At 37.4% G+C, this 24,156-nt stretch overlaps 1 protein-coding gene across 3 annotated transcripts in view; it reads left to right on the plus strand.

Moving 5' to 3' along the window:
* Positions 1-2,208: 2,208 nt before the first annotated feature.
* Positions 2,209-24,156, plus strand: part of CNTLN (centlein) — a 315,491-nt gene continuing 293,543 nt past the window's right edge. For all 3 annotated transcript variants that reach the window (XR_008424205.1, XM_053907969.1, XM_053907970.1), the window contains exons 1-2: positions 2,209-2,639; positions 11,162-11,250. Coding sequence is in view for 2 of the 3 variants with exons in the window: in XM_053907969.1 (XP_053763944.1) it covers positions 2,280-2,639; positions 11,162-11,250 (449 nt within the window). In the remaining variant the exon portion in view is untranslated. The remainder of the gene's footprint in view (positions 2,640-11,161; positions 11,251-24,156) is intronic.

Raw genomic sequence — 24,156 nt, forward strand, 5'->3', positions numbered from 1 at the left:
TAACCCAAACATCCATCAATAGAAAAATGGATAGACACATTATGATATATGCATATAGTGGAATATTATTTGGCTAAAAGAAAATGAAGTCCTGCTACACGCTACAAAATGGATGAAGCTTGAGAACATACTAAGGGAAAGAAGCCAGATGTAAAAGGTCACATATTGCATGGTTCTATTTGTACGAAATATTCAGAAGAGGCAAATCCACAGAGACAGAAAGCAAGTTGGTGGTTACCTGGGGCTTGAGGGGTGGGATGGTTAGTAGAAATGGGGAGTAAACAATGGACATGGGTTTTGGTTTGGGGGGTGAATAATGTTCTGGAACTAGATAGTGGTGATGGTTGCCTAGCACTGTGAATATACTTCAAGACATTTTATTTGTAGCCACTTCAAATGGTTATAATGGTACATTTTATGTTATGTGTATTTTGCCAAACAAAAAAAGAAGAAAACTTATCTACCTAGCCATAGATTCAGGATATTCTTCTTTAAGTTAAATGTGTATTTATTGAACATAATAAATTTGACTGTTTTTCAGAAGAATCTTTCTATAATTGGATAAAATGATGCCCTTTTGAGTGAATAACAAATAGCTATTAAGAATGTACATTCATAATGATTTCATGCCAAACTTGTGAATTTCGTGACTAGAATTCTCAGTCTTAAACCCAATGAAATCTCATATGCTCAGACGTAATGCTGTATTTCAAGTGACAGGTATGGAGTAAAGGTAGATCAGAGACAGGTTTTAGAATTAAGTGGATCCATATTCTAGCTTTTCTAACACCAGATGTGGGACTTCAGGCAGGGTACAGTAATCTCCTAACTCTAAGTTTTCTCGCTAGTAAAGTGAACATAATATCTATTTTACAGTAATGTAAGGATTTAATAAGTACATATATGAAACATATTTAGCCCTGGACTCAGCATATAGTAAATGTTCAATATGGGAGTTACTCCTAATATAGGCTTTTGGTACTTTTTCTAACATAATCCTTTTATAAATTTTGTGAGGTGTTCACCTTCAGTGGGAAGGAAGCCCACTCATCCTGCCTCAGCAGGATTCTAATTGGAAGGGTGTCTTTCCATGTGCTAGCTAAATTCTCACACAAAGCAGTAATTCTGATTAATGAAGCAGTCATCAGTTAAAGTGGTCACCTCCCTGTTTCCACAGTCCTCCTTTGCCTACCTCAGCTCTCTATGTATTCTGGAACCCTTTCTGCAGAAGAAAGCCATCTAGCTTTGGTAAAACCCTACTGCTAGTTCAACGTGGATCCGTTACAAGAGAAGTAGGACGTGTTATAATGGCAAAGAAAAAGAAGGTTATTGTCTATTATAAGCTTATAAAGAAAGCAGGAAAGAAGGAAGAAAAAAAGGGAGGGAGAGAGAAGGAAAAGGATAGGGAGAGAGGGAGGGAGAGGGAGATAGAGGATGAGCCACTGAAAGCTGATCTCAGTTCTTTAACCAAGCTCGAATTACCGATTTCAAATTGGTCCAAGGACCCAAACTGGGGGGCAGTGTGGGTCACACTCGCTCTGATAGTCAGCCAATTGCTTAAAAGAAGCTGCCATAAAAACTTAAAGGAAATCATGTCTCTTGCAAAGCAAAAGACAAAGGGTGCGCAAAGGATCGTAATTCAAATGGGAAATCCGCCTGATAGTCCCAGCTCAGCACAAGGCTTTCCACATCTCCCTGACATCACTCAGCTGGATGTCAGCTGTACGTAAAGCAGTTTTGCTAAAGGGTGTGAAGAAAACACTTAAGTGTAAAACTTATTCCCTGATCCTCAAGGAGTTTACAACAGCGCTGGAGAGATTAGCTGTGTAACTAACACTCCAGGGCGGTCAATGAAACGTGACAAACGAGTTGGCAGGGGCCTTGAAGGCGAAGGAATTCACAGTTAAGGATCATTTGGGGCTAGGGGCTTGTCAAGGAAGACTTTAAGAGGTGGGATGTAAGCTAGGCGCTAAGTGGCGGGTAGGGTTTTAGGTGGGCGAGAAGGCGTGGCGATGGGAACTAAACACTCGGGCCGGCACGTCGGGGTAGCGCGCACAGCTTTCTGGCCTAACCCCTTGGGCCACGGCGCGTGCGCAGCCTAACGCTCGCGCCGGGCGCGCGGCCCGCGGAAAGCTGGCCAGGATCCGCGAGCGCGAGACCCCGCGCGCCAAGGCGGGAAAAGTCTCGCGCATGCGCGGCTCACAGCTTGGGGCTCGCCAGGATGGGGAAGGGGAGGTGGAGTTTCCAAGAGGGAACTTGACCCGTTAGCAGCCGCGGCCATGGCGGCGCGCTCGCCTCCCTCCCCTCTCCCTCCGCCCCCAGCGCGACAGTTGGGTCCCTGGTCCCCACGTGTTGGGCGGGGAGCTGTGGTACACGCAGTGCGCAGCGAGGCCTCGGGTCTTGCGAATGCAGTGCGGGAGGGCGTCGTGGACAAAAACGATATATGCTGGCGGGGCGAAGAAGGGTCAGGGGGCCGGCGAGGGCCAGGGGGTGCAGCTCCGGCTCAGGCTCCCCTCCTCAGCTCGCCCATGGGGTCCAAGCGACTAGAGGGCATCTCGGTAGAGGAGGCGATGGTGACCCGGACGCAGCTGCTGGAGGAAGAGCTGAGCAGCCTAAAGGAGGAGCTGGCCCTGTGTCAGGTATCGAGGTGGCCTCCGGCCTTTCCCCTAAACACAGCGCGGCCGGGGCCGGTCCGATGGGGAGGCGCGCCCCTCTCCCTCTGCCTTAGGCTGCGTCGCTGCGCGGGTTGGGGACCCACCCATCTCCGTCCGGCGGCGCTGCCTCCCGGTTTCCACACCCAGCCCGGCCCGCTGCTTAGTGCTGGGGGGACGTAGCAGCGCCCCGCTCCCTGACCAGGGGCTCCCGCTCCTCCCCGGACAGGCCGGGCAGGGTTCGCCTCGGCGCCCGGGTTTGGTTTTGTTCACTTGAATGCCACCAAAACGTGTAGTCGCACCCCCCTCACCCCCCAGAAGCCCAAGTTCTTGGTTGTGACTGTTAGTGGTACTTGGAGAGGAGTGGAGTGCAGTCCACGAGTTGATACATCGAACAGGAAAGTTTAAACACTTCTATTAAAATAAAATCCATCGGTGAAAGAACCTGTTTTTAATTTTCAAACCCACACTTGTTCTTAAGTCAAGTTAAACTTAAGTTGTAAACACAGACCAGTAATTTTTAGGGAGTCTTGGGGTGGGAACTTTCACGCATAATAGATGATGCTTGATGTTTATTAATCAGTTATACTAATTCTGTATCCTTGAAAGAGAAATTTGATTTTCATATCATGTTGCCAGTGAAAAGCATTTCCTAAATCGATTCTGTTGAATTATTTTCCTGTTATTTGTAGAGTTATTAAAGATAGCTTGACTGCACTCATGTTCAGAGAGGTTTGATTTTAGTTTAGTTTTGCATCCTTACCACCATCTCTTCTCTGATCTTACCAGAACCTTTAGACAGGGTTGGGAGATATAAATGCTGGGGATTCACTCAACGATAGATGTTTGAGTCACTCTGTCTTCAAGATAGAACCAGTTAGGAACTACTAAAAACCAAGGTAACTATGAACAGTGTCATCAGTTTAGATTAGTAAAAATTCATGATTTTCATTCTCTCTGTTTGTTCCATTGGATTCTTTTGCTCCTTTTGTAGGTCCTTGCTGATGGAGTCAAGGCTGTAAAAACAGGACAGTCTTGTTCAAATTGAATACACATTTGCTTAAACAATTTGGGGAAATACTATGTGACTGTTTCTTTGTCATTTTCCGATTTTCTGTTCTTTACTGGATAAGGAGCAAAGGAACAAATAAGAGACACCAGTGAATTAAAACATTTTGTCATCTACACACCTCACCTTTGGATAGTTTGAAGATGTTAACCCATGATAAAGGCTTTTGTTACTTTAACAGGTCCTAATCTAAGATGCTATTTGCCCATAACTTCTATACTCTTCCCCCTTCCCTCTCTCTATATGCCATAGTTACAGCTGAAATATTTAGGAGCTGAAATATTTACTTTTTATAACTGATTTGAGTAAGGAACTCACTCTATTGGAAACAGCCCAATGACCCCCACCCCCAAATCCACTCCCTATTCTTTTTTTTTTTAATTTTTATTTTAATGTTTATTTTTGAGAGAGAGAGAGACACAGAGTGTGAGTGAAGGAGGGACTGAGAGAGGGAGCGACAGAATCTGAGGCAGGCTCCAGGTTCTGAGCTGTCAGCATGGAACCCTATGTGGGGCTCAAACCCACAAACCGCGAGATCATAACCTGAGCTGAAGTCAGAGGTTAACCCACTCAGCCACCCAGGCGCCCCTCCATTTCCTATTCTTTAGAAATGTAGCTTCAAATACCGTGTTGGCCCTTGTGACCTTGGACATATATGGCCTAGGAAGATGATTAAAGTGCTCTAGGCACTGTAGATGCCTAGATGTAAGAATAGAGATGGTCATAATTAGGCTAGAGTGATGGTTCTTGAGATTTTTGTAATATTGTCCCTGTTAGATGATCGTAGGCATTCCAGTAATGTGAGATGAGATTGGCAGTATCCCATTCAAAACTGTGGTCAAACCACAGTTTGAAACTTAGGAGAAATAATAATTGAATTCCCAACTGTTTTATAAAAAATGCATTTAAATAATTAAAATTCACTTTTACACCTTTTGATTTGTTCTACTTCTTTAGCTATAAATCACATTACCCAAGAATATATAGTATTAACCCTGGTTTTCAAACTTTTCAAAAATCGCAACCCAAAATAAGTTCATTTTCACCTTAACCTAAGTATGCACAACATACGCATAACTAGAATTTCAGAAATAATATTTACCCTAATTGTTCACCATGAACACTGATTTTTCTTTTAAATTAACACTTTTTAAGAAAATACTGCTCAAATCTACTAAATTAATTTGACACACTAATGGGTCAAATGTATAGTTTGGGGGAAAAGAAGCCTGCAAATTAGTCTCTGGTCATAAATAGTGGCTTCATCTAGTTGGTTCTTTTTCCACATTTAGCTTATAGGAATTCAATTATATGTACTTGGTGGAGAAAAAGAAAGTTTGAGTGGTTCCATGTGACCCTCCACCCCACTGGAATTACTCAGAATAAGCATGTATAAGAAGGCTATCTCAGTTCCAAATGTTTCTCATCCAACTCTATGTGATTATAATATTAAAGGCTTTTTTTATATGGCTTCAGATTAGCAAGCAACATACATATAATGCGTAGCTAAAGAAAACATGATTAACTTCAGTGTGGAGAGAAAAGCTGTCTGTACTGGACTTACTGAGGATAAGACATTAGCTTCCCACTGTAGCTTCTTCCTAATGAAATTTCAAGGGTGCTACAACAATTTTAAGTGCATGACATTTATGCTTTGTCCATTGATTTAGAACCCACCTTTACTCTTAATTTGATTATATATTTTAAGAATGTGTTCTACTTGTGACAAGAATGTGTTCTATTTGCAGTTCAGTATATTGCAAGTATGTGTATATATACATTCATCAGCACTTGTAGAATACCAGAAGAGAAAAAGTAATGTTATATATGTGTAATGTATATACACACACACATATATATTTGAGTGTGACATATGTATGTATATCTCAAAGCTTATTTCCTTTTTCAGCAGCATCCAAAAATATTCACTAAACCTCTAAATCAATTTAAGGTAAAAAATTATTTAGGGCATTTAAATTATAGATAGATAGATAGATACCTGGCTGGTTCAGTCGGTAGAGCATATGACTCTTAAAAAAATTTTTTTTGATGTTTTATTTATCTTTGAGAGAGACATAGACAGAGTGTGAACAGGGGAGGGGCAGAGAGAGGGAGACACAGAATCCGAAACAGGCTCCAAGCTCTGAGCTATCAGCCCAGAGCCCGACGTGGGGCTTGAACTCACAAGCCAGGAGATTGTGACCTGAGCCGAAGTTGGCCACTTAACCAACTGAGCCACCCAGGCTCCTCAGAGCATGTGACTCTTGATCTCCAGTTTGTGAGTTCAAGCCCCAGGTTGGATGTAGGCTTTACTAAAAAAAAAAAAAAAAAAAAGAAAGAAATGAAATATATGTTTATTAATGTAACTTTAATGATGAAACTAAGTTTAATGAAGTATGTGATGTTGGAATTAAGAATATATAACCAGAGAAGTTAGCCAGTTATATTTTTTGTTAGATTTTTAGGTGTTTTGAAAACTTGTCCAGTCATTCATAAAGAAAAAAAAAATTTAAGAACCTACGGTATAATTAGAATCCTCACCAGTGTTAGCACAATAGTTTGTGCAATTATTTTTCACAATAATAATTTATTGAGAGACTTACCCTAGGTTCTGATAGGCAAATTATTTATTTAAATATAGGAAATAGTTTTCATGTTTGTTGAATTCTTTCCTCCAGTAGAATTCATTCCTCCTGTTATGTTGCCAGACAGTAAACTAGGTGCTGGGAGAGTACAAAAAAGTACAAATGTTTTGGATGTCTGTGTCTGTAAAGTTGATACTTATTTCCATGTCAGCTGATAAGTGAAAGTCAAGACCAATACACTACTAAGATAATTTAGATTCAGATCTCCAAGCATTTAGTCAACTCTTTCATAGGCTGAATTTGATAAACTTTATGAGGAGTAGGATTTTTAAATTTAAATTATTTTTAAAAGTTTATTTCTTTGAGTAATCTCTATACCCAATGTGGGGCTCGAACTTACAACTCCAAATCAAGAGTCACATGTACTTCTGCCTGAGCCAGCTGGGTATCCCTAATTTAAATTTTAAATTACTTGATTCTGTGTCAAAGTTATGGAGTAAGAATAAATAATTTATGAGTTTTTAAATGTTTATTTTGAGAGAGAGAGAGAAAAGGTTTGAGTGGGGGAGGGCCAGAGAGAGAAGACAGGATCTTGAAGCAGGCTCTGTGCTGACAGCAGAAAGCCCAGTGCTGGGGCTCACACTAATGAACCACATGATCATGGCCTGAGCTGAAGTCAGACACTTAACCAACTGACCCACCCAGGTGCCCCTTTATTTTTAATTAATTAATTAATTAAACTTTTTGTTTTGTTTTTTGGGAGAGTGCAAGCAGGGGAAGGGCAGAGAGAGGGGGATCTGAAGCGGGCTCTGTGCTGACAGGCTGATAGCAGTGAGCCTGATGTGGGGCTTGAACTCACAAACCGTGAGATCATGCCCTGAGCCAAAATCGGACGCTCAGCTGACTGAGCTACCCAGGTGCCCCTTTTTAAAATTATTTTAAAAGGACCTATTTATGTGCCCCAAAGAAGGGAAACGATAAAGAGGATATGATTGGCAATAGTTTTCTGTTTTAATAATGTCTGGAATAGTTTGGCAATTAGTTTTGTGTTTTTAGGGGGACGCTTTATTTATTCTTGCATGTGAAAGAGGGTCTTTTTAGTAATTTAAGGTATAAACCACATTGAAGATTATACAGCATTAAATAACTGAAAAACTTGGGGCACCTGTGTGGCTCAGTTGGCTAATTGTCTGACTCAATTTTGGCTCAGGTTATGATCTCATTGTTGGTGAACTCAAGCCCCTCGCATCATGCTGTGTGCTGACAGTGTGGAGCCTGCTTGGGATTCTCTCTCTGTCCTCCTCTCTGCCCCTCCCTTGCTTGCTCTCTCTCTCAAAATAAATAAATAAACATTTAGATAAATAAATAACTGGAAAAGTCACAAAACTAATACAGTAGTCTCACAATCCATTTATAACATTTTATTACTTACAAAAGAACTTGCTTTTTTTTTTTCAAATAAACTATCACTTATACATTTGAGTGTTTTTAGGTGACAAAGGGAATCTGAATACCTTTGATGACCACAAATTAAAAAAAAAAATAATAACAACTTTAGAAATTTGTAAATTAGAAAAAAGAATTTGTTGTTACTTTCTCTTTGGTGCAGATTGAACAGGAGATGTGAAATAACCATTAACTATCAACAATGGGAAAAAGAGAAAAAATGTACAAATTAAGATGTAAAGATTTTTTTTCATCAGATATTTTTTGACTTCTTGCTATATCTCTTCAACTGTGCTAGAGCTAAGTCCTTTGTTATTAAGTCATAACTTATTTAAGCGGAAGTAACTTATTTAAGTGGAAGTAACTAAAGAAAACCTACTTTTTTATATTTTTACTTAATAACCTTTCTTTTAAAAAAAATTTTTTTTCAACGTTTATTTATTTTTGAGAGACAGAGAAACACAAAGCATGAGGAGGGGAGGGGCAGAGAGAGAGAGGGAGACACAGAATCCGAAGCAGGCTCCAGGCTCTGAGCTGTCAGCACAGAGCCCGATGTGGGGCTCGAACCCACAAACCATGAGATCATGACCCGAGCCAAAGTCAGACACTTAACTGACTGAGCCACCCAGGTGCCCCAATAATAACCTTTCTTAATATTTTAGTTAGAAAAGTTGAGGTGAAAATACATGTAAATCTTCCCTATTTTGTTTTGAAGGGAGCTGTAAGATAAATTTCTAGATAATATTTGTTGGAAGGGATTTTGATATTTCCTCAGCATACCTTTAAAACTAGAGATATTAGAGCACATTATGTTGTGTAGTTTATATTTTCTTACCTTCACTACCCTCTAGGCAGGTTACGACATGTGATTTATATAGTGACATTTCTTGTCTTTAACTCAAATCTTCCCTCCCTTCTGTCCCTCCCTCCCTCCTTTCCTCCCTTCCTTCCTTCTTTCCTTTCTTAAGTTTATTTATTTACTTTGAAAGAGGGAGAGAGAGAGAATGGGGGAGAGCAAAGAGACACAGAGAGAGAATCCCAAGCAGTCTCTGTGCTATCAGCGTGAAGCCCCACCAAAGGCTCCATCTTAGGAACCGTGAGATCATGACCTGAGCTGAAATCAGTAGGCGCTTCATTAAGAACTGAGTTACTCAGGTGTCCCAACCCAAATTATTTTAATACCCAAATTCTAAATTCTTGGTTCTAAAGGTGTAAAGTAAAGCATGATATATATAGGACTGTTTAGGAAAGGTAGTAGTCTCTTCTACTCAGACTGTCAGAAGTCCTTTAAAAACAAGTAAATAAAGTAGATCAAAGATTTGAGCATTAAAAAAGGAAAACAAAAATTTTATAAGAAAGTATAGGTACATAATTTTTTTTTAATTTTAGAGAGACTGTGCGTGTGCATGTGCAAATGGGGAAGGGACAGAGAGAGAGAGAATCCCAAGCAGGCTCCATGCACAGCACAGAGCCTAACGTGGGGCTTGATCCCATGACCCTGGGACCATGACCCAAGCTGAATTCAGGAGTGAGATGCTCAACTAACTGAACCACCCAGGCATCCCATAGGTAGATACATTTCTAATCTCTGAGTAGAGAAGGCTGATTAGAAAAATTGGTACATGAAGTCAATAAGCCATAATGGGAAAGATGGATACATTTGAATATATAAAACTAATAACTTACCCTTTTCTGAAATGTTTCATCATAAATAAATATGCAACAAGATACAAGAGAAAAATTATTTGTAACACGTTTGGTAGACATAAGTCTAATTTTAAGATTTCTAGCAATAGTTCTCATATTTTGTTGGCAGAACTTAGTCATATACCCATAGGTAAGAGGGACCTGTCTTTTAATTCTTTTAATTGGGCAGCAAAAAGCCAAATGGTTTCTAATAGGAAGGAAAGAATGGATGATGGACACAGACACAAAAATATCTGCCACACAAGTAAACCTAACCAATCAACCAACCAAATATAGTATTATAAAATGAAATGTGTTGTGAAAAAATTTAATCAGGGCAAAGGGTTATCAGAGACTTAAAGGTTTCAGTGGCTACAAATATAGTAGAGAAGATTTCTCTTGAGGTGATATTTAAGCAAAGACCTGAATGAAGTGAGGAAATAATATACATGAAAATCTGATGGATGGTACATGTGCAAAGGCCCTGGTACAAGTAGAGCAAGAAGACTAGTGTGAGTGATGAATGAACAGAGTGATAGATGAGGTTGAGGAGGTGTGTATGGGGCCGGAGAATGTGGGGTTTTGTAGCCTTGATACAGAGTTTGGATTATTTTCCTAATCTGATGGGAATGCAGTGGAGATTTTTGAGCTATAAGGAGACTAGGGGAACCATCATAGATGGCTAGGCAAGAGAAGAGGTTGACCTGAACTAGAATGGGATATATTTTGTAGGTAATAGAACTTACTAATGGTTTGGATAGGAAATGCGAGGAAGAGAGCAACCAGAATTGACTTGTAGGTGTTAGGCCTTTGAAGAAATGACTAGATGGTGGTGTCATTTTCTGAGATGCATAGGAGTAGGTTTGTGAAAGAGTAGGAAATCAAAAAGTTTATTTTGGATAAGTTAAATCTGAGATACCTATTAGGTATTCAAGTGGAATTATTGAGTAGGCAGTTAGAAATCGGAGTCTGCACCTAGGGGTAGAGGAAATAGCTAAGGCGGGAAATGTGGAAGTCCTTAGTGTAGAGTTGATACATGAAACCATGGAACTATGAGGTCCCCTAGAGCAATGGTTCTTATTTAATCCTGAGTGTACAGAATCACCTGAGGAACTTGTAAAAAATACTGGTGCTTGAACCTTACCCAAAACCAATTAAATCAGAATCTCTAGATAATCACTATTTTTAAAAACTTCCCCTAAAGTGATTCCTAACTCTCAACCATAGTTGATGACAATGGACCTAGGCAGTAAGGACTAAAATTGCTCATTGTCTATGGGATTTGGCTACATAGGGGACCTTAAAAAAGGAATTTAACATCATAGTAGGGAGGGACATCTGACTGGAGGAAGTAATAGAGTGAATGAGGTGAGGAAGTGGAGACTGTGTTTATAGGCAACTCTTCCAAGGAATTTTGCTGAAAAGGGGAGCTGAAAAATGGAGCTGTAAATAGAGAGCAATTCCCTTTTAGAGCAAAATAACTGATATTTAGCATTCCATCATTTGTACCCTGAAGTGTGGGTGGTAGAAATAGTCGAAGTGAATGTGGGTTACCAGTATAAGAACTTCTTAAAATAAAGCTTTCCTGCTACAGTTTTCAAGAGTCTATTTTATAGTTCTAGAACTAGAGATCAAGAAACATTTTTCATTTTAAAATTTAATGTAGTGTCTTCTCTGATACAGCTACAAAGCAATGCATTAAAAATGTCTTTTGTTTCTTTAAGGCTGATAAAGAATTTGTATGGTCTCTGTGGAAACGTCTCCAGGTGACAAACCCAGATCTCACACAAGCAGTCAGTTTGGTTGTAGAACGGTGAGCTTCCAAGTAATTTTTTCATGAGTATTTGGTTTGTTGAATTTGCTTTGCTTTATTATTAAAACTTGGCATTAGGCCCCTAAAGAGATTTTATTTCCAAATGAATGTGAAGCATGATATTAATAATTATTGGACTTATTTCAAGGGGTGCCAGTTAATAAATATAAATAGGCCATATCTCCTACTTATATTCTGATGTATTTGGGAGGTTTGTAGGTAAGAGATAAAAGTGTGACTTAGACATTGTGTGTGTGCGTGTTATGTGTATGTCTGTTTATGTCGGTGTGTTGAGCTATTATGACACAACTTTAAAAATTAGAGAAGTACCTGTTACTTGGTTTTTTACTCTGAAACTGCCTCTGTTGACAACTTTCTAGACATGATCCTTCCTAGACATGGCTCAGTTTTCCCCTAAGGTAATTGCAGTGTGTACCTGAAAGCCTGGGATGACCTTGCCAGAATAAAGTAATCTGGAATAGGCTGAGGGATTTCGCTTAGCACTGTGTATTACCCTGTAGGGGATGCTCATTTATTTAACTATATATTACTGGGCCTCTCCTTGGTCATTAGAAATAGCAGAGTGATGCTGGGTACTCCTTACCAAACATTTGGTGTACGGTAGTCCTATGATGCTTAGCATAGCAATTAAAAACACTTGCTTTCGTATTAAATGGATTTCAGTACATTTCCTAAATGAGAAGCTAAGCATATGGATGGATGCCGTTTCCTGTGTCTTTATTGGAATCATGATTATATAATCTGAATATCAGTTTTTGATAACTTGACCTTTGGTATGTCTGGCCCTAGGATCATTCCAGTGTTGTCTGGAATTTGACTTTTAAAAATCTGTGATAGATACCTATGTACAGTTTTACCATTCTCCATTATTGTGGACTCTTGAAGTAGTATATTCACTTTCTCTTCATGTTACTTATATGTCTCATTCATCAATCAGTTTTTCCCTTTCGATAATCAGAACTAAGCCTTTTGTTGAAGTATCTTATTATTTCCTTGAGATGAAATGTGATCACTCTCAGTTGCATTCTGTTTTCTAGCCAAATAAGCCTTCTAGAAGAAACATTCTTGGGACTTCCGTAGTAATTTCTGTGATTTTTTTCATTATCCTCCTCTCATTTTATTTGTATATTCCAGCTTTCTAATTTGTTATTTTTTTAAACTAACTAAAACTGTCTTTAATTTTCACTTTCCTCTTGGTTGAGAGAGAAATATTAACATATTGTTGAGTCCTCTTTCTCACCCTTTGAGATTTCTACTTTTTAATATACATAATACACATACAAAAGTATATATACACACTTTGTAAATAAATGCACATATATTTTGTGAGTATACTCAAAAGCCCTATGCTGATAAGATATATAATGGGAAATTTTGGAGATTATTACTTTACAGCTATGATTCTCAAAATTTTAGTGTGCCTAAGCTATACCTAGTGAATTTATTAAAATGCAGATTTCTGGGGTTTTTCCCTAGATCTACTGAATCTCTAGCAATGAGGTCCAGAAGTCTTAAAAATTTTTTTTTAAGTTTATTTATTTACTTTGAGAGAGACAGAGACAGCATGAGCAGGGGAGAGGCAGAGAGAGAGGGAGAGAGAGAGATTCCCAAGCAGGCTCTGCAGTCAGTGCAGAGCCCAATGCAGGGCTTGAACTTGAAACTGTGAGATCATGACCTGAGCTGTACCTGAGTCGGATGCTTCTTTTTTTTTTTTTTTTTTTTAACTGAGCCACCCAGGCACCCCTAGAAGTCTTTTAAAAACAGCTTTCCAGATAATTCTGATGTTGTAATTCATAGGTCATACTGTGAGATACTTTGAAATTTGAGTTGACTTTTGAAACTGGAAGCCTATAAGTGGCATTTATAACTTTATAATTATGTGAACATTTATTTCCTAGAGAACCATGTAGTATGTTTTGACTTGTGAAAAAGGAAAAATGGTATACCATTGAATCTTTATTTTTCAAAAAAAGAATATTCTCAAAATCAAAGTCAAATACACTGTCTTTGTATAGTCCACTAGTTACCCAAATAATGTTACATTTAAGTCTGTTTTAATATCTGTGTCTTGATCTTCCTAGACAACATTTTTCCCCTTGGAATTTCTAATGGTCCTTCTTTTCTGCTTTCTTATCATAAAGAATGTCTGTATTTGTTTAACAGCCTAAGACATTCTTCCTTGAGCCTTTTGGCTTATGGTATGAATTTGGACCAGTTGCTTTCTACACCTACTCATAGCTATTACCTTAGATTTTCTTTTCATTGTACTCTTGGACTTGTTCCACAGTTCCTGGTATCCCATATCTTTCTTTTTGTTGGGTTATGTTTTCAACATTATTTCTGAGAAAGGATGCACAAGTCACTTTCTGACTCCTTACATGCCTGAAAATGTCTTTCTTTTGTCCTTATGCTTGATTGATAGTTTAGTTGAACATGCAATTTTATGTCCACATAATTTCCTTCAGATTTTTGAAAGTATAGCTCTGTTATCTTCTTTTAGCATGTAGAGGTGCTACCAAGTGTATTTGTGATCCAGTGTAAGTATGATTCTTTTTTCTAGGTAGCTTGCTTAAATTAAACTTTCAAGATAGTCTCTTTATATGTAACATAGTAAAATTTCAATATCAGCTATTAATTTGGGTTTTTAAAAAATCCAACCTTCTCAGCCTTTGGTGGGCCCTTTCAAACTTAAGACTTAAGATTTTCTTTTGATTAAGGAAAGTCATCTTTGGCCATTTGCTGTAGGCAAATGCTTCAAGTGAGTGAGAGACTCAGCTTTTTGATAAATGGTTCCTTTATTAGTCTTCTTGACTGCTTTGGGCTTCTGTTCTCTGTATTTACTAATTGGGTACTTAGAGTCTCTTTGAGCATCTTTGAGAAAAAGCATCTTCCTCTTCCACTGTAGGCATCATTTAGATTTTGATCTGATTTTTCTTCTCTGGGTTTGTGAGCACATCCTTCTGTCTTTCCAATGTTTCTCACATTTATGGTCAATTTTGGCCCCTTTTCTTATTTTCCATGCTGTGATAGGTATTTATTCAATTCATTGTGATTTGTGGAAGTCAGTATCATCTTCACCAAGTTAATCATCTTTACGAGGAAGTACAATATCATTTTTACTGGTTACAATATATTTTTATTATTTTGATACACCATATTTATATTTAACCGGTATCTTGTTTTGATACATTAAGATTATTTTATTTTTTTAAAAATCGTATGATCATGCTGTGATGAATGGCCTTCTGGGTAAACCTTTGCCTGCATTGTTAGTTTCAAGTAGTGCTGCTACTGTCATAGTGGTGTAGGCTGAGATTGCTAACCATACTGAAACGAATAGGTTAATCCTGCTCCATTAAAGAATCATGCTGCTCTAAATGTCAATACCCTTTTGGGAAAATGCCTATCTGTAACTTTTTTAACTTTTTAAACTTTTTGACACTTTATTATAATTTTCTGGTAAGTTTTTTGGTGGGATGTCTGTGTATAGGGATACCTTGGAGATGCTGTGGGTTTGGTTCCAGACCATCACAATGAAACGAATATTGCAATAGAGCAAGTCAAATGAAGTTTTTGGTTTTCCAGTGCTTATAAAAGTTATGTTTATACTATACTATAGTCTATTAGTGTGCAATCGCATTATGTCTAAAAAAATAATGTACATACCTTAATTTAAAATACTTTATTGGTTCAAAAAAACCGCTTTATTCCTAAAAAAATGCTAACCATCATTTGAGCTTTCATTGAGTTGTAATCTTTTTGCTCATGTAAGGTCTTGCTTTGGTGTTGATGGCTGATCACTGATAAGAGTGGTAGTTGCTGCAGGTTGTGGTGGCAATTTCTTAAAATAAGACAGCAATAAAGTTTGCCATATCAATTGACTCTTCCTTTCTAAAACATTTCTCTGTAGCATGCAATGCCGTTTGATGTCATTTTACCCACAGAATTTCTTTCAGAATTGGAGTCCATCCTTTCAAACCCTGCTGCTACTTTGTAAACTAAGTTTATGAAAGATTTTAAGTCCTTTGTTGTTGTTTCAACAATCTTATGGCATCTTCACCAAGAACCACTCAAGAAACTTCTTTCTTTGTTCATCCATTAGAAGCAACTTTTTATCTGTTAAAGTATGATTATGAGATTGCAGCAGTTCAAACGTATCTTCAGACTCCACTTCTAATTCTAGTTCTGTTGCTATTTCTACCACACCTGCAATTACTTCTCCCACAAAAGTCTTGAATTTGAATTCCTCAAAGTCATCCAATGAGGGTTGGAATCAACTTCTCAAAACTCCTGATAATGTTGATATTCTGACCTCTTTCCATGAATCATGACTGTTCTTAATGGCATGTGGAATGGTGAGTCATTTCCAGAAGCTTTTCAATTGATTTTTTCCAGATCCATCAGAAGAACCATGATCCATGGCAGCTGAGAGTTTAAATGACTCCTGGATGTATGGGCTGCAGAATGGATATTTTGTTAGCAGGCATGAAAACATTGTATGTCTCCATCAGAGCTCTTGGGTAATTAGGTGGATGGCCAGTGAGCTGTAATGTTTTGAAAGGAATCTTTTTCTGAGAAGTGGGCTTAAAAACAGTGGGCTTAAAATACTGTAAACCATGTTGTAAATAGATGTACTGTCATCCAGACTTTGTTGTTCCATTTATAGAGCATAGACAAGTAGATTTAATGTAATTCTTAATGGCCCTAGGATTTCCAACATGGTAAATGAACATTGGTTTCAACTTAAAGTCACCAGATGCATTAGCCCCTAACAAGAGAGTCAGCCTGTTCTTTGAAGTTTTAAAGTCAGGCATTGACTTCTCTCTGGCTTTGAAAGTCCTAGATGGCATCATCTTCTAATACAAAGCTGTTCTGTCTGCATTGAAGATCTGTTATTTAATGTAGCCACCTTTATTAATTCTCTTAGCTTGATCTTCAGGATAACTTGCTGGGCTTGTACATTGAACAGCACCTGCTGCTTCACCTTGCATTTTTGGGTCATGGAGATGGTTTCTTCTCTTCAACCTCATGAACCAATCCCTGCTAGCTTCAGTTTTTTTCTCTGTAGCTTCTTTACCTCTCTCAGCCTTCACAGAATTGAAGAGAGTTGGGGCCTTCCTCTGGATTAGGCTCTGGCATGAGGGAATGCTGTGGCTGGCTTGATCTTCTCTCCAGACCACTAAAACTTTCTTCATATCAACAGCAAGGCTGTTTAGCTTTCTTATCATTTGTGTGTTCACTAGAGTAGATATTTTAATTCCCTTCAAGAACTTTTCCTTTGCATTCACAATTTGGCTAACTTTTTTTGGTGCAAGAGGCCTAGCTTTTGTTCTGTCTCAGCTTTCAACTTGCCTTTTTTCACTAAGCTTAATTATTTCTACCTTTTGATTTTAAGTGAGAGATGTGCAACCCTTCCTTTCACTTGGACACTAGAGGCCTCTGTAGGGTTATTAATTAGCCTAATTTCAATATTGCTGTGTCTCAGGGAACAGGGAGGCCTGATGAGAGGGAAAGAGATAGGGGAATGGCTAGTCAGGGGAGCAGTCAGAGCACACACAATATTTATCAATTAAGTTTGCCATCTTATTTGCATGTGGTCCGTGGTGCCCCCAAACAATTATAATAGTTTGAAATGTTGCGAGAGTTACCAAAATGTGACACAAAGATGTGAAGTAAGCAAATGCTGTTGGAAAAATGGTGCAAATAGATTTGCTTGACATGGGATTGCTATAAACCTTCCATTTGTGAAAAACTCAATATCTACAAAGCACAGTATAGCAAAGCACAGTAAAACGAGGTATGCTTATACACATATTTGTGTGTATGTGTTTTATTTTATTGTGGAATATTTCAGTTAGATGCAAAGGCAGAGGTAATATATTAATGAATTCCCATGTTTACTCACCACCCAGGTTGAGTAATTATCAACACATGGCCAATATTATTTTATCAATAAACTTACTTCCTTCTGCTTCCCTGCTCCCTCTACCGCTAATGGATTATTTTGAAGCAAATCCCAGACATCATGTTATTTTATCCACAATTACATAAGTGTTGACAGTCAGTTCTTGTTATTCACAGCAGTTATGTTCAATAAAGTCATTGCAAACATTGAATTAGTCAACACTGGACCACTACTTCTGGGGAAATAAAGGTTTAGGTTCCTGTGAACTTTGGCCACAACTTTTTGTCAACTGGTCAACATATAACATTGTTTTATGTATATTTCTCTTTGAAGATATCTCATTTAGTATGTATTGTTGACTCATTACCTTTGAACTCATGATAGCCTGTGTAACTCATGCCTGAACAAAGATTGTTTAATACATTCTTTACTTCATGAGGCACATCACAATTTTCTTGTGTTTAGGAACACTAACCACTATGCTTGGTGATCATTTGTAACGGTGAAATCATCAAGAAAAAGTGTAAAATTGTGAAAACTTTGGCACTAAAGTGAGAATAACACTTGTTTATGGTATGAGAACTGAAACAGAATGGCCCCTTGTTTAACCTCAGCTGGGAACATGTGGTTTGGGTGACTTAAATTTTTTTTTGCTGCCTTGGGCATGCCTGCAAATGACTGAGAAATGCCATGGGTATTGGTTGTAAGCTTACAGATGAATTTTAGCAAATAGACAAATTCACAGATTCTAAGTCCTTGAATGAGAGTTAACTTTTTCTGTAAAAGATAAGGGCTCTTTTTAATATAACTATGGAATCTTTATCATAGTTAGAATTCTCTAGTTATTCCCTAATACAATTAAATATCCAGTCAGTTTTCAGATTTCTAGAATAGTCTCATACTTCTTTAAAAAGTTGGTTTGCTCCTGGGGCGTCTGAGTGGCTCAGTTGGTTGAGCATCCAACTCTTGATTTTGGCTTGGGTTGTGATGTCATGGTTCATTAGATTGAGCCCTGTATTGGGATCTTCACTGACAGCATGGAGCCTGCTTGGGATTCTCTCTTCTTCTCTCTCTGCCTCTCCCCACCTCAAAAATAAATAAATAAACTTAAGAAAAATAAAAATAAAAAGTTAGTTTGTTCTTATGAGGATCCAAACATAGTCTACCCACTGAATATATAGATTCCATATCCTTCTCTTCTGTCTTTCTCTTCACAACATTAAAAAATAAATAAATAAGTTGGTTTATTTATCCTATAGAGTTTCTCACATTTTGGGTTTTTCTGATTGTAATATTCTGTACCCTATAAGTATCATAAACTTGTAGTTACACCTAGAGTGTTATTCAGAGTCAGGTCTGATCTTCTTAGGTATTATTATATAATACTTATTATGTCATGTCAGAAGGCACATAGTGTCTTATCCAGATCCTTTTGTGATAACTTTGATCAGTGGATTATGTCTCTTTAGTCACTTTAGAACAGCCTGTGTTCTTTCTATTTAATGGCATCATTTTGTTAAATGAACATGGTTATTAGTTGTCTTTTAGAAGGTCTTGTAGTCTGGATTCACTTGATTGCTTCCTTGTGTTGTCATTTTAACTTTTCCTCTTTATTGTAAACTGAAAGGTAAATCTGAAGCTTGATTATATTCAGGTTCAACTTTTTTGGCACAAATATTTTTATGTACTTCATAATATATCTCAAATGAAAGCGCATATTATCTGATTGTGCCACTTTCAGTAGTGATAATGTTGGTCAGTACATTAAGGTAATGACAGTCTGACCCCTCCATTGTAAAGGTGTACTTTTACCTTAGGGCCAACATGTAGTCCAGAAAGTAAAGGTAATAATCTATTGGTGCCCTGCAAGTGTTCATTTCTCCATCAACATTTCACCTAATTTTAGTATACACTGATGATCTGAATTTATTATTTCATTAAGGGTTAAAAATTGTGATTTTATAGTTGTTAGTTTTTCTCTATTAATGTTTATTTATTTTTGAGAGAGAGACAGAGACAGAGACAGAATGTGAGTAGGGAAGGGGCAGAGAGAGGGGGAGACACAGAATCTGAAGCAGGCTTCAGGCTCTGAGCTGTCAGCACAGAGCCTGATGTGGAGCTCGAACCCACAAACTGTGAAATTATGACCCGAGCTGAAATCAGAACCAGCTGAGCCACCCAGGTGCCCCTCTTTTGTAACTTTTTAATACATAATTTTGATTAGGTAATATGGGCATATGATTATGTGTTCAACATTAAGAAAAATTTTTTTAAGTTTATTTATTTTGAGAGATAGAGAAAGTGTGCAAGCAGGGGAGAGACAGAGAGGGAGGGGAAGGATCCCAAGTAGGCTCCACGGGGTCAGCACAGAGCCTGATGTAGAGCTGGAACTCACAACCCATGAGATCATGATCTTGAGCCGAAACCAAGAGTTGGACACTTAACCAACTGAGCCAGCCAGACGCCACAACATTTTAAAAGTGTTAAAGAATGTACAATGAGGAGTCTCCTCTCACCCCTGTCTCCAGCTGTTCCATTCCATTCCTTACAAACATTGGTAACAGTGCATTTATGTCTTTGATCCATTTTAAGTTTTGTTAATGGTGTGACTTAAGGATGCAACTTAATTCTTTTGCATGTGGATATCCAGTTGCACCTGTTGAAAGGACTATTTCCCCCCCCATTGGATGGGCTTTGCGCTTGTTAAAAAATTGGGTGACCGTAGATGCATGAGCTTATTTCTGAATATCAGTGCTATTCCATTAATCTGTTATGTCTGTTCTTGTCCCAGTGATATACTGTCCTGATGACTGTTGTTTTGTAGTAAGTTTGAAATCAGTTAAGTGGAGTTCTGCTATTTTGTTCTTTGATTTCAAGATTGTCTTGGCTATTCTGGGTTCCTTGTAATTCCAAGTGAATTTTAGTATCAGTTTAGCAATTTCTACAAAGAAGTGATCTAGGATTTTGATAGGATTGTATTGAATATGTAGATCAGTTTGGGGGATATTGCCATCCTAACAATATTAAGTTTGCTATGTCATGAACATGGGACATTTTTCCAATTATTTAGGTCTTTTAAAATTTCTTTCAACAATGTCTTATAATTTTCAGAGTTTATGTTTTGTACTTTTTTGGATAAATTTATTTCTAAGTATTTTATTTATGATTCTATTGTAGATGGAATTGTTTCCTTAGTGTTATTTTCAGATTAGTGTAACTGTGTAGATTACAATTGATTTTTGCATATTGATCTCATAACGTGCAAGTGTGTTGAATCATTCTATTTTTTTTTTTCGTGGATTCTTTTTTTTTTTTTTTTTTAATTTGAGAGAGAGAGAGAGCAAGTGAGCGAGCACAAGCAGGGGAGGGGCAGAGAGAGGGGGAGACACAGAATCCGAAGTAGGTTCCAGGCTCTGAGTTGTCAGCACAGAGCCCAACACAGGGCTGGAACTCACTAATGGTGAGGTCTTGACCTGAGCAGAAGTCAGATGTATAACTGACTGAGACACCCAGGCGCCCCTAGTGGATTCTTTAGGATTTTCTACAAGATCACATCATCTGCAAATACAGATAGTTTTGCTTCTTCCTTTCAACCTTGATACCTTTTATTTCTTTCTCTTGGCTGCTTGACTAGAACTTCAGTACATTGAACGGAAGAGGCCAGAGCCAATGGCCTTGTTTTACTTTTTTTTTTTAAGCCTTCTCTTACTCTTGATCACCAGGAAAAAGCATCCTACCCTTCACTGTTAAGTATAATGTTGTCTGTAGGGTTTTCATAGATGTTCTTTAGCAATTTTAGGAAGTTCTTTACATTCCTAGCTTGCTTTTATTATGAAAGGTTGTTGGATTTTGTCAAATGTATTTTCTGTGTATATTGAGATGATTGTGTGACTTTTGTTTTCCATTCTATTGATACAATGTATTACATTAATTGATTTTCGGATGTTAAACCAACTTTATAATACTAGGATAAATTCCATTTGGTCATGATGTATAATTCTTTTGATATGTTATTGGATTTTGTTTGTTAGTATTTTGTTGAGGATTTTGTGCCTTTATTCATAAGAGATATTAGTCTATGTTTTTTTTTTTTTCTTGTGATATCTTTGTTTTTTCTATCAGGGTAATACAGGCCTTAAAACATGAGTTGGAATGTGTTTCCTATTCTTCTGTTTTGTTTTGTTTTTTTTTTTGTTTTTTTTTTTTGGAGGAGTTGTTTAAGAACTGGTATTAGTTGTTCTTTAAATGTTTGATTAAAAAAAAGTTTGATAGAATTCAGCAGTAAACCAATCCAGTCCTGGGCTTTGTGGTTAATTTTTTTTTTATTGCTAATTGAATAGGTAAGTTTAGGTTTTCTACTTTTTTCTTGAGTCAGTTTTGGAAATTTGTGTCTTTTTAGGAATTTGTCTATTTTTTCTAGGTTGTCTAATTTGCTGACATACAATTTTTCATAGTATCCTTTAGAATCCTTTTTGTTTTTATTAGGTTGATAGGAATATCCTTTTTTTTCTTTCTGATTCTGATGATTTGAGACTTCTCTCTTTTTTGTGGTCAATATAGGTAAAGACTTGTCCATTTTATTGTTCAATCTTTTTAAAAAAATAGCTCTTGTTTTCATTAACTGTCTGTATTGCTTTTCTATTCTCTATTTCATTACTATCTTCCCTAATCTTTATTATTCCTCCTTTTTGCTTGCTTTAGATTTAGTTAGCTCTTATTTTTTCACTAAAAGTGGAACATTAGGCTATTGACTTCAGACCTTTCTTCTTCCTTAATATAGATATTTAGAGCCATAAATTTTCCTCTACACACTGCTTTAGCTATATTTCACATTTTGAGATTTTTTTTTTCAGTTTCACTCGTCTCAGAGTATTTTCTGATTTCTCTTTTGATTTCCTCTTTGACCCATTGTTTATTTAAGAATGTGTAATATCCTCATACTTGCGAGTTTCCCAATTCTTTCCCTTTTGATTTCCATAAATGGTTGCCTTTCTTTTTGAATTTTTGTAGATTTTGTTGAAAAGATATTTCATTTGCTATTTGTCCATAGGACCATTATAGAAGTTGTCAGTGATTGTTTTAAAATAATGTTCACCAGTTTCACTGGGGAATGGGTCAGTAGAGCTCCTCATCATCATGACAGATGTCAGTCCTTCTGTGTTATTATAAGCTGCTAAATTTGGGGGGAATTTGTTAAATAGCAGTAGACTTACAGACTAGATCAAAACATATATACAAATGTAACTGTGACAGGTATTCCCAAATTGTGCCAGTTTATATTTATATTAGCAATGTAAGAAGATGCCTGTTTTCCCCATATCCTGGCTATCACATTGTTTTCAAACTTTTGTATTTTTCATTTTCTGAAAGATATAAAATGATGTCCTGAGGTATTTTTAACTTGCATTTTTCTTACTATGCATGAAGGAAGTCTCTTAACCATTTTATACCTTTTTCTGTGGACTTTTTCCTTTATATATCTTTCTATATCCATTTAATTGGCATTTCTAATTCATGTCTATAATGCTCTTCAAATTCAGTATAATATTTATAGAACTTAATGGCTTCTCCTGTGAGTTTTATTTACTACTTAACTATTTTACTACCACAAGCATGCCATTTTCTTCCTTTTCTCTAAATTTCACATCTTGAAGGTAATCAAGATACTGTTTGGTCTCTTTTTGAACAGAAAATCAATTCCAAGTTCAGTCACTTTCTCTTTTGCTGTGTCACTCAGATCGAGTAATTCCTCTTTTCCTTAATTTCCAATCTCTCTGTCTAGGCTCTTAGTATCTCAGCTCTGAACATCTTATTGATTTCTTTTTCAAACATCAGTTCTGTTTTATATCATTACTTTGAGACAAAGCAATATATAAAGCACCCAAAAAACCAGTGTATAGAGTTTAAGTTAAGGTAACTAATGAAAATTCTAGGACCTTAAAGTTGTTGTTGTTTTTTTTAAGATTTATCTCTAAGTAATTTTTACACTCAATGACAGGCTCAAACTCACAACCCTGAGATCAGGAGTCATGTGCTCTACCAACGGAGCCAGTTGGGTGCTCCTAGGACCTTCTTAATGTATATCTAGAGGAACCTTATTACCTTTAGGTGTGGATGTCTAGAGGATACCAAATGTTGTAAGGAAACAGGACCTTGAGATTCAGAAATGTATAGCCATCACTAAAGCAGATTATATCCACTAGGTTTACTCATTCAAAAAATATCAATTGAGTGTTGTCTGAGTGTCAGACATATGTTGAAAGTTAGAGAAAGATAGCTCTGTCTTAGCTATTCAAGAGTACTGTCTGGGCAGAAAAACATTTGTGCAGATAATTTATAATGTATAATAGTTTGCTGAATACTATGGTGAGTATATTCAAAGATTTTACTCTTTTACATTTATTTTTGAGAGACAGGGAAAGACCACAAGTGGGGGAGGGGTAGTTAGAGAATGAGATGTGGAGTCCGAAGCAGGCTCCAGGCTTTGAGCTGTCAGCACAGAGTTGGATACAGGGCTCGAACCCACAAACCGTGAGATCATGACATGAGTTGAAGTTGGACGCCCAACCGACTGAACCATCCAGGTGCCCCAATGAGTCTATTCATATTAATACAATTCTTTCTTTGATTTCTGGAAAAAGACATAAAAACAGTTTTCACTAATTCTAAGTAGAAGTTTGTTATTGAAAATAAAAATTTGAGGGACACCTGGGTGGCTCAGTTGGTTGAGTGTCTGACTTTGGCTCAGGTCATGATCTCACGGTCTGTGAGTTCAAGCCCCATGTCAGGCTCTGTGCTGACAGCTCAGAGCCTGGAGCCTGCTTCAGATTCTGTGTCCCCCTCTCTCTCTGACCCTCCCCCCGTTCATGCTCTGTCTCTCTCTGTCTCAAAAATAAATAAACATTAAAAAAAAATTAAAAAAAAAAGAAAAGAAAAATTTGATTTCCCTAATGGAATAATATCAGAGAAATAGAAAACAT

The sequence above is a fragment of the Panthera pardus genome, unplaced genomic scaffold, assembly GCF_024362965.1.
Source record: "Panthera pardus isolate Hobbes unplaced genomic scaffold, ASM2436296v1 HiC_scaffold_20, whole genome shotgun sequence".
Classification (NCBI taxonomy): Eukaryota; Metazoa; Chordata; class Mammalia; order Carnivora; family Felidae; genus Panthera; species Panthera pardus.